Here is a 10,752-nt window from a genome sequence, read left to right on the forward strand (position 1 = left end):
GTCGAAGTAAAAGTACTGTACCTGACGTGCCCAGGTGGCGGCGGCCCGGGTAAGGTGCGTGGTGGGTGCACTCGGGCTTCTCCAAGTACAGTATTACCGTAGCCAGGATCCTACTGTATTACTGGGCAGGTGAGGTGGTCTGAGCCCTGAGATGGATCGTGTCGCAGGCTGTATAGAATGCTCTCGTCCAAACAGTCGTGGCTTGCAACCTCAGGCAGCGAACATCTAGATGCCCCAATAAGACACCCATCAATACCTCCAAACAGATAATCCTCGTGCATTCCATGCATAACTATACATTTGACCTTGACAAGTGGTAATCGTTCTTGGATGATAGCCGATAATAGGAAGTGATAGTAATTAGCTGATGATAGGCGCCGTCTCCAGGAACATTCATATCGGGCTAGCCTGACAAACGCCGTGTGCTCTCCCGTGAGCGCCCCCCACTGCGTCATTCGAAGGAAGCCGTCCAAGGTTGCAGGCGATGTGGCATTGTGAAGTCTGCTTGAACATTCAAGACAAATATTTCGTAAACATCGCGTTTCTGTGGCTAAGACCGTCTGAGCAATCGCATACATCCGCTTGCTTGCACAAACTACTCCCTTCCCCCGCCTGGGATGAATCACCATTCGCGCCTCTGACGTGAAACCCACATCTACAAACAGCGCCTTGGACAGTCGCGTGGGCAATCGCCATTATGGCGGAGTCACATCCAGAGCTAGAACGAAAGCTTCAAGAGCTAGATCATGAACTAGAGGTAAGCAACAATGCCATCTACCTTCAAGAGGCTGCTCCGTGTCTCCTGGCGCACTGCACAATATTGACCTTATTCGCTTTCGCAGGACGGTGATATCACACGAAAAGGGTACATGATATTCCCCTCCCGAAGTTCAGTTGCAGTACGCTGATGCGCCGATTCTTAGATATGAGAAACGTCGTACCATCCTCCTATCCCAATTTCTCGGGCCTGGCATCCCACAACCTCCGGTAGACATCCAGGTACAGCCTGCAGAAGATGACGGCGCTTCATACGATGGACAATCCGTGGCTCCTCTGCGTACTTCCAGTATGATATCGTCTCAATCACAGTATGCACAGAATCCGCAGTATGCGCAGCAACCACAGTATGCACATCAATCGCAGTACGCTCCGCAGAACCAGGGACCATACGGTGGACGACAGTCTTCGGGCGAATACATGGCATACCCTCCAAGTCAAGTCGGCAGGTTTCAGGAGCGCCAGCTAGGAATTCGGAACAATAGCATGCAAAGTCAGAGGCAATCCTCGTTCGGCGGCTCTGTCACACCAGACACATTCCAGTATTCAAGAGAAGGTACCATGGTAAACTCGGATTATGCTTTCAACCCCGCGAACGAACCAGGCTACCAAGACCACGGGGGAGACAGTAGTCGGATGAGCACAATGCTCGAGTCTCAGCAGGGTTACTTCTCCGACTTTGCAGGTCAACAAGCGCAGGAGCCTCGAGAAAGCTATGGGGGACCTAACAGATATTCCACAGGAGACGCCTTTTCACCTACAGCAGCAGTTCCACCACCAATGCTTGATCAATACGATCTTCCTTCCATCGAGTGCCAACTACCTTTGGAGCCCAGAGACGTACCGTTCGCGGTCAATGATCCACATAATGCAGGTGTACCGATGGCCAAGTTTGATAATCTCGCGGCAGTCTTGCGTCACCGAGGACGCACGAACCAGAAGCAGACAGCATATTGGGTAATAGATCCGAAGGGTAAAGAGACGCAGTCGATCACATGGGAAAAGCTTGCCAGTCGTGCGGAAAAAGTCGCCAAAGTCATCAGAGACAAGAGCAATCTATATCGCGGCGATCGTGTAGCGCTTGTGTACAGGGACAATGAAATCATTGATTTCGCCGTTGCGCTACTCGGGTGCTTCATCGCTGGAGTTGTGGCTGTTCCCATGAATAGCGTTGACGACTACCAGAAGCTGAGCCTCCTACTGACAACTACGCAAGCCCATCTCGCTCTGACAACGGAGAACAACCTGAAGGCATTCCATCGAGACATAAGCCAGAATCGACTCAAGTGGCCGACCGGCGTCGAGTGGTGGAAGACCAATGAATTCGGCTCCTATCAGCCCAGGAAACATGACGACGTACCTCCTTTACAAGTACCGGATCTGGCTTATATTGAGTTCTCTCGTGCCCCAACTGGTGACCTTCGAGGTGTAGTATTGAGTCATCGAACCATTATGCATCAGATGGCATGCATGAGTGCAATCATATCAACAATCCCAACAACTGGCTCTGCAAGTAAAGATACATTTAATACGACATTGCGGGATAGAAACGGAAACCTGATCAACACAGCCGGCGCTCCAAAGTCATCTGGTGCGGAGGTTATTATGAGTTATCTGGACCCGAGGGAGGGAGCGGGACTCATCATGGGTGTACTACTAGGTGTGTACGGAGGGCATACCACTGTGTGGATGGAAGCACGAACTGTAGAAACACCCGGGCTTTACGCTTATTTGATATCGAAATATAGAACGACCATCATTGTGGGCGACTATCCTGGCCTAAAACGATCTGCGTACAATTACCAACAGGATCCGATGGCCACACGTAACTTCAAGAAGAACATGGAACCAAACTTTGCCACTCTCAAAATTTGCCTTATCGACACTCTCACAGTCGACTCCGAATTTCACGAAGTCTTGGGGGATCGATGGCTGAAGCCATTGCGAAATCCTCGTGGAAAAGAGCTTGTTGCTCCGATGCTCTGTCTGCCCGAGCACGGTGGGATGATAATCTCTGTTCGAGACTGGCTTGGTGGTGAGGAACGCATGGGATGTCCACTGAGCGAGGACGAGCCTCAGGAAGTTGAAGTGGACACGACAGAAGCACCACCAAGTGTTTCGAATGGATACTCTAGTCTCATCGGAGGGGGTACAGTAAAGAAAGCGACCAAACCCAAGAGCAGGACTGAACTCAGCGAGATTCTCTTGGACAAAGAAGCATTGAAAACGAACGAAATTATTGTCATCGCTATGGGCGATGAAGCTCGAAAACGAGCGAACGAGCCTGGAACTTTGCGCGTTGGTGCTTTTGGGTATCCTATTCCGGATGCCACTTTAGCACTAGTTGATCCAGAGACAAGCTTACTATGCGCTCCGTACACGATTGGAGAGATCTGGGTCGATTCGCCATCCTTGTCCGGTGGTTTCTGGGCTTTACCAAAGCACACCGAAACTATTTTCCACGCGCGTCCATACCGTTTCATGGAAGGTAATCCCACTCCTGTACTCGTCGAACCTGAATTCCTACGCACTGGTCTCCTTGGATGTATCGTCGAAGGCAAGATATTTGTGCTAGGCTTGTACGAAGACCGCATCAGGCAAAGGGTGGAGTGGATGGAACACGGTGAAATGGCCGAACATCGATACTTTTTCGTACAACACCTTGTTCTCAGCATCATGAAGACTGTGCCGAAAATATATGACTGGTAAGAACTCCGACTTGATATATTGCGACCTACTTACGAGTATAGCTCTGCCTTCGACTCGCATGTGAATGGAGAATACCTACCCATCATCCTGATCGAGACGCAAGCTGCGTCTACTGCGCCGACCACAGCAGGTGGTCCCCCACGACAGCTGGACATCCCGTTCCTGGAATCTTTATCGGACCGTGTGATTGAAGTGCTCTATTCAGAGCACCATCTCCGAGTGTACTGCGTCATGATAACTGCTCCCAACACATTGCCCCGTGTCGTCAAGAATGGACGTAGAGAAATTGGTAACATGCTTTGCCGCAGGGAGTTCGAAAGTGGATCGCTCCCCTGCGTACACGTAAAGTTTGGTATCGAAAAGGCGGTACAAAACCTACCCCTTGGTGATGATCCACAAGGTGGCATATTCAGCCCGCTCTCATCGCAAACGCGCCAGGACTACGTGATGATGCAAGATAAGCAGTATTCGGGCGTTGATTATCGTGAGGTAGTCATTGACGATCGAACCTCTACACCACTCAATAAGTTCACCAACATTCACGATCTTATGCAATGGCGAGTCTCCAGACAGGCCGAGGAACTGGCCTATTGCACTGTAGATGGGCGTGGGAAAGAAGGTAAAGGCGTAAATTGGCGAAAATTCGACCTCAAGGTAGCCGCCGTAGCCCTATACCTGAAGAATAAGGTCAAAGTGCGGCCTGGTGATCACCTCGTTCTTATGTACACTCACTCAGAGGACTTCGTGTTCGCGGTACATGCTTGCTGGGTCTTGGGTGCTATCGTCATTCCTATGGCACCAATCGATCAAAATCGGCTAAACGAGGACGCACCAGCACTCTTACACATGATCTCTGACTTCAAGGTCAAAGCAATACTGGTCAACGCAGACGTGGACCATCTCCTAAAAACAAAGGCAGTCTCACAGCATGTAAAACAGTCCGCAATGATTCTGAAGATATCGTTGCCTAACATCTACAACACCACAAAACCACCAAAGCAATCGAGTGGCTGTCGCGAGCATAAACTCACCATGCAAACAGCCTGGGTGCAGTCCGGGTATCCTGCACTCATTTGGACGTACTGGACTCCCGATCAACGACGAATGGCTGTCCAGATGAACCACGACACCTTAATGGCTTTATGTAAGGTACAGAAAGAAACTTGTCAAATGACGAGCACGAGACCTGTGCTAGGGTGCGTCCGTAGTACGATCGGTCTTGGCTTTATTCACACCTGCCTCATGGGCATTTTCCTAGGTATGTCGTCTCAAGCCGCTTATGAACTAATACTCACGTGAAATAGCTGCCCCTACATATCTTGTATCTCCTGTCGACTTCGCCGCAAACCCTCAAATCCTTTTCCAAACACTCTCCAGATATAAGATCAAGGACACATACGCGACGAGCCAGATGTTGGACCATGCGATTGGCCATGGGGCTGGTAAGAACACTGGTCTGCACGAACTCCGCAACCTCATGATTTCGACCGACGGGCGACCGCGTGCTGAGGTATATCAAAAAGTCCGGCTTCATTTTGCAGGTGCAGGTCTGGACAGGACTGCTATCAACACGATCTACTCACATGTCTTAAACCCTATGGTAGCCTCTCGGTCATACATGTGTATTGAACCCATCGAGTTGTGGCTAGACATGAATATGCTGCGGCGCGGCCTTGTTGTGCCTGTGGATCCAGATACGGAACCATTCGCGCTACTCGTCCAGGATTCAGGCATGGTACCTGTCAGTACACAGCTTGCCATTGTAAATCCAGAAACCAATCGTCTTTGCTTGGTTGGCGAATACGGCGAGATTTGGGTACAGTCGGAGGCGAACGCACACTGCTTCTATGGAAGCAAAGACCCCATCGATTATGAAAGGCTGAACGGCAGAACAGTCGATGGCGATCCAGAAGTTCGCTATGTGCGGACAGGTGACCTTGGGTTCCTGCACAACGTGAGCAGGCCTATTGGACCGAACGGCGGCATGGTTGAAATGCAAGTGCTGTTCGTACTTGGTGCTATTGGGGACACATTCGAAGTCAATGGCTTAAATCACTTTGCAATGGATATTGAGCTGAGCGTCGAGAAATGCCACCGGAATATAGTTCCGAATGGATGGTAAGTCCACTACAACTCGAATTTTTGTCTGCCTACTTACATGATTCGCAGTGCTGTCATTCAAGCTGGCGGCCTTGTCGTTCTTCTTGTAGAGATTGTGCGCAAAAACTTTCTCGCCTCCCTCGTCCCGGTCATTGTGAACGCTGTGCTCAATGAACACCACCTTGTCACCGACATTGTTGCCTTTGTGGGGAAAGGGGATTTCCCTCGCTCGCGCCTCGGTGAAAAGCAGCGCAGCAAGATCCTCGCGTCTTGGGTCACGCGTAAAATGCGGACTATCGCTCAATTCGCAATCCGCGATCCAGATATGGACGTGAGCCAGATCACTGAAATACCAGAAGGGCGCACCCTGACTATGCAGAGTCGTACTCCTACAGGCCTCGCAAGTATGAAGCGCCCAAGCAGTTTGAAACACGAGCTTGCCGCAAACTCCATGTCACCTGGGTCGATCAATTTACCTCCAGGAATAGCAGAGATGCCTACCTCATATCAAGAATCCATCGCCGAGCTACCTGATAACGAACGTGGTGGTGTGACACCGACGGAAAACACCCGCAAAGAGTTTCTCAACTCAGAGCAACAGCTGCACCACGATTCCATAGGTGTCGCGATGAGCGAGCATGACCCACTAGTCGATACCTCGGTCGCTGCGGATACAGCTTCTGCTGCACTACATCGGCGACCGGTGCCTGGAAGAGCTATGTCCTCTGAATACGCGAGAACCGGCGAAGCATCTGCTACCTTCGACCCCAGCATTCCCGCAATGTTGCAGCCACAGGTACCGCGAAGCTATGCCCCGAATCAGGATGGCCATCATCTAGGCCAAGGCTACAACGATCAGCCAGAGTTCACGCCAGGGGACGATGCTAGCCCAGACCCAAACTACGCAAGCAAGCCGTTTCTAGACGTCGAATTCGATCATGAGAAGCGGAAGAGTGGCGAGAGCGAGGACTGGCCGCAGGAGGCACTGGGATACATGAGTCTGGGCAACCCATCGTCTCGGTCTTAGGTATATAGAGCTGGTCGGAGGGAGAGAGATATTCTGTGTTCTTGCATACATGGTCGTGTATATCTAGGGATGATAATTGGCGGGTCTCGTGCAAATAATGGCGACTTGATGGGTTGTTTCAACGGTGGTTGTGTAATAATTGAATGGCTTCAGCTTTCATTGCCTGTGTTGATCTTTGTCACGGGGCACATGGGCTCGCGATTAGAAGTCGGTTCTTTCATTGATCCATTCATCAGCAAGTCTGACTAGAGTATATTGTTGAAAGTAGCCTCAGGAGACCAGAGGCTGACGTTATGGCCCGAGAATTAAGGCACCATCAATAATTTATATTTAGAATCACTAGCGCGACTCCAACAGAGCGACTAAACTCGGTGTCCTACATCACGTCTCGCTTCTAATCCATCCTACACCTTCGCATACATTCCTGTTAGCATGCGTTTTCGAGAGCAGAATAGCCTAGATCCTCGCTTTTCCTACTGTGAATATCACTACGAGACGCGTTACCGGCCGACGTTTTTCAGTCTACGCCTCTCTCGCCAGTGTCGAAAAACTCTAGACTACGAATGGCTTAAGTGGGTTTTACGGTTGGTTTTGCACCTGTTTGTTTTATGCTGGAGCCATGTTCTACTTCAAAGTATGAAAGGATCCATCGAGTCTTTATTTAGACTCTCAACGCCTTCAATCTAGGCCCATACGGTCGAAACGTCTTGTTTGACAATACGACCCCCGCTCTTCGCTTGGCTGTTTGAGATCCTAGTAGAGATGTTGTTGTAATATGTCAAAGCTGGAGAAATCCTACTGAACGGATTTGATCCTTGCACCCCCCAAACAGACCAGCTCGGCCCTATCACAGAGGCTGCACGGGGGTTGGAGTCCTGGAGTGTTGTATATTCGTTCCTGAATCCACAGTTTCAAGAGTCATGTGGTACGTACCGTAGAAGATTGCCGTGCCGTCGAAACTCGGCCGTTCTTGGAAGTGATGATTCACTGCGAAACTACCGAACGTTGAACATGTCTGGTACGCTCTGCTGTGGTACGGGAATTGGGTGGTCTATTTGATACGTACTAAAGAGCGTGGGTAGACTTGTTCTTCGACTACCATCGCATAGCTTATTTCTACCTACCACCGTTCATTTCTAGACAATTCGCTCTGGCAGCACACAGTTATCAAGAGCATTGATTGCTTCTATTTCATTAATCATCTATTACGACTCTCTTCTTTTGATAAACATCACTATGGAGCACAAAGGCGTCTTTCGCAATATATGTCAAGGCGACGGAAAGGGAGCTTACGTCGTCGCACGAGGGCACTCATATTGTCCATACGAATCCGCCTCCGCGCCAGAGAGTCCACGAACACCGCGAACCTCCAACAGCCAATTCACAGACAAAGACAGCACACTCTACGAAGAATCAGTCTACGAATGCGAGCGAAGATGTCCAGCCAGACGAGCACCAACGATCGTCGTGCACGCAATCGTCTTCCTCGCCTACTCAACACTACTAACAGTCCTAGTAATGGCAGCAATGAGCAAACCAGACTGCGAACAATGCATAATGTACAACTGTAAATCCCGCCCCCCCCCCCAAATCCCTCCCCAAAGCAAAGCCTCACAGCACCCAGCACCAGCAAAGAACCTAGTAAACTACAAGCTCCAATCCACCTCGCAATACGACCTCGCAACAGACATCTACGCCGGCCACCCCCGCCCCGAACTCGAAGCAGCATGGTCCATCCTCCTCGAGCCCACCAACCTCCGCCTCACCGAATCCGAAGTCCACGCCGTAAACCGCCTCGACAACGCCATCGCCCTCCCCGACGGCGGCTACGCCGGCTCCCTCAACATCTTCCACGAACTCCACTGCGTCGTACGTCTCCCCCCTGCCCTCCCAACCACATTCTAACCCACCCGCGTACTAACCAGGACGCCATCCAGCGCTGGCTCCACACACAACTATATGCTTCCACGTACTTTCCGCATCTCAACGAGACGGATAGGGCTCGACAGCGGTTTCGCACGGAACAGTGCCTTACTAGTCTTCGGAAGGCGGCACTTTGCCATGCGGATGTTGGCGTGGTGACGTATAATTGGGATGGGGAGGCGGGGGGGCCGAGGGCGCGGGCGGAGTATCAGTGTGCGGATATGGGGCCTTTGTTGGAGTGGGCGGAGGGGCGGAGGGTGGAGGTGGAGGGGGTTGGGGAGGGGGATGGGGGGTATTCGGTGCTTGGTGAGTTTTCTTTCGGGGGGGGGTCTGGTGTCTGCTTTGTTGGGGATGTGGTGTGCTGATTTTTGGTGTTGTAGGTGAAGTTGTGACTTCCTCTGGCGAGGAGGGTTTGAGGCAGCTGATGCAGGAGGGTCTAGGGGTGGTGAGGAAGGGTGTGAGTATTATGAGGTGAATGTCTTTCTTGACAGGTGCTGGTTCTTCTATTTATTATCGTCATTCTTTCGATGTTCTTGAACGTTCAAGCTCTGCGGAGTCTTCTATGGCTTTGCCAATCATTTATTTCTTCTTCTAGCCTTTATGTGGCATTATGGGGGGGCTTGTAGGGCTTTGGGGGTATTTTGACGGGTATCTTATGGTTAAATGTTGGTAAGTTTTTGGGTTGGCGTGTATGAGACTTAGGCTGGGATTGAGTCGATTGCTTGATAGAGTTTGTTCATCAAAGAGCCATGATCATATGCTACTCTAGCCGTCTTCGCTGCAAGTAACAGTGGTCTCTGTCGAGTATCTATCATACATGGTTCGGCCTTAAATCCATCCTCTCATGAACGTAAGGTTTAAGCATACGATAGTCCTGAGCACCTCGCTAACATTAAAGACACAGTATCGAAGCATCAAAACACAACCTCTTGAAATCAAAAAAACAAAACTTCAATTCGCCGGGGAGACACTGGCATCGAAAAACACAGACACGCATTCAGGCATACGAAAAAGGGCACAGCACAGCCTAGCGCGTCAAACAGTAGCCAAGTCTGCAAAACACGTTGTTCAACCACGTTCTCGCCACTCACAACACCTATTCGGGAACTTCTGCCTGGCTCCAGGCACATCCAGGAGTAAAGTTGCCTAGTCCACTGTAACAGAATCTGCCACAGTCATGCACCATGTACCCCAAAGCAATACTCTTCTTCTCTGTATTTCCCTAAACCCGCTGTGATTCGTGAAAAGGAGCCCGCCAACGGCTTCGTTCTTCGCCGCCTACATTCCTGCGGAACGTTGAACAATGTCAACTGACATATGCCTGAAACCCCTACTTGGCCACTCTGGTGGCGAACGCGCGCATCGTCAGGACACAATGCTCAATTGTGGTGTTTCTGGCCAGGGGCGGGTATCTGAGGAGGTGTATAAGGATGTCTGACCTGCTGGCCTGTTGATTGGGGTTATTTCTTGATACACCGCACACTAACTTGCAAATACTACAGCTATCATCATACAAGACATACGATCCCAGCACGCCAGGCTCAAAAGCACGAAGCAGGAGAGCTAGGAACGATGGCATATGACGAGCCCGATGATATCGTTGATTATGGGATGGACAGCGAGGATGACGGAGCGTCGGGAATCCAATACATTGGCGAAGTGCCAGAGTCAGATATCGAACCTGGCCATGAAGTAAGCCATCGAGTTCCTTCGTCCTTGAACCAAGCTGCCCAACTTCCTGGAGACTGGCATGGGGATGACATAGAGCCGACAATCCAATCCATTGGCGAAGCGCCAGAGTCAGATTTCGAACTTGGCCACGAAGAAAGCGATCAAATTATCTCGTCTAGGAGCCCGGACGCCCAAGGTCATGTAGACTGGTTTGGGGATGACTACCGTCATCAAGCTCGATCCGACCCGCAAGAAGGATATACTTTGATCGGACAAGCCGGACCTGGCCATCAAGAAACCCATCCAATTCTCTCGCTTGGGAATCCAGACCCCCAGGGTCCTGTAGAATGCCGTGGGGATGACCACCGCAATAAAGATCCATTCTACCAGCAAGAAGGATATTCTTCGATCGGACAAGCCGGACCTGGCCATCAAGAAACCCATCCAATTCTCCCGCCTGGGAACCAAGAGCCCCAAAGTCCTGGACCTGGGGTTCCGTATGACTTCACCTATGGAACTCCACCCAACCCGCAAGAAGGATATAC

The 10,752-nt window shown here is 50.7% G+C and overlaps 3 protein-coding genes across 3 annotated transcripts; all 3 read left to right on the forward strand.

Annotated features, from left to right (window-relative positions):
• The first annotated feature begins 272 nt into the window (after window positions 1-272).
• Window positions 273-6,954, forward strand: EJ05DRAFT_466452 (acetyl-CoA synthetase-like protein). The gene is made up of 7 exons (XM_033742809.1): window positions 273-316; window positions 375-757; window positions 843-865; window positions 924-3,482; window positions 3,528-4,744; window positions 4,791-5,604; window positions 5,656-6,954. The coding sequence occupies exons 2-7, from the start codon at window positions 698-700 to the stop codon at window positions 6,611-6,613; spliced, it is 5,631 nt and encodes a 1,876-aa protein (XP_033599585.1). The 5' UTR covers window positions 273-316; window positions 375-697; the 3' UTR covers window positions 6,614-6,954.
• Window positions 6,955-7,006: 52 nt separating this feature from the next.
• Window positions 7,007-7,345, forward strand: EJ05DRAFT_477358 (uncharacterized protein). Its single transcript, XM_033744232.1, has one exon. The coding sequence runs from the start codon at window positions 7,046-7,048 to the stop codon at window positions 7,298-7,300; it is 255 nt and encodes an 84-aa protein (XP_033599586.1). The 5' UTR covers window positions 7,007-7,045; the 3' UTR covers window positions 7,301-7,345.
• Window positions 7,346-7,382: 37 nt separating this feature from the next.
• Window positions 7,383-10,704, forward strand: EJ05DRAFT_511872 (uncharacterized protein; the record flags this gene model as incomplete). Its single annotated transcript, XM_033748278.1, has 5 exons — window positions 7,383-8,180; window positions 8,238-8,482; window positions 8,539-8,842; window positions 8,917-9,007; window positions 10,039-10,704. Coding segments are annotated over exons 1-5 (1,635 nt in total), but the record flags the coding sequence as incomplete, so codon positions are not given.
• Between the last annotated feature and the right edge of the window lie 48 nt (window positions 10,705-10,752).

This window comes from Pseudovirgaria hyperparasitica, assembly GCF_010093815.1.
Source record: "Pseudovirgaria hyperparasitica strain CBS 121739 unplaced genomic scaffold EJ05scaffold_10, whole genome shotgun sequence".
Classification (NCBI taxonomy): Eukaryota; Fungi; Ascomycota; class Dothideomycetes; order Acrospermales; family Acrospermaceae; genus Pseudovirgaria; species Pseudovirgaria hyperparasitica.

Excerpts from the sequence above, each read along its gene's own strand:
- EJ05DRAFT_466452 (XM_033742809.1), top strand. The coding sequence starts at position 698 with ATGGCGGAGTCACATCCAGAGCTAGAACGAAAGCTTCAAGAGCTAGAT. Across the intron at positions 866-923 it reads GGTGATATCACACGAAAAGG|ATATGAGAAACGTCGTACCA; the intron begins GTACATGATATT and ends GCCGATTCTTAG. Across the intron at positions 4,745-4,790 it reads CCTCATGGGCATTTTCCTAG|CTGCCCCTACATATCTTGTA; the intron begins GTATGTCGTCTC and ends CACGTGAAATAG.
- EJ05DRAFT_477358 (XM_033744232.1), top strand. The coding sequence starts at position 7,046 with ATGCGTTTTCGAGAGCAGAATAGCCTAGATCCTCGCTTTTCCTACTGT.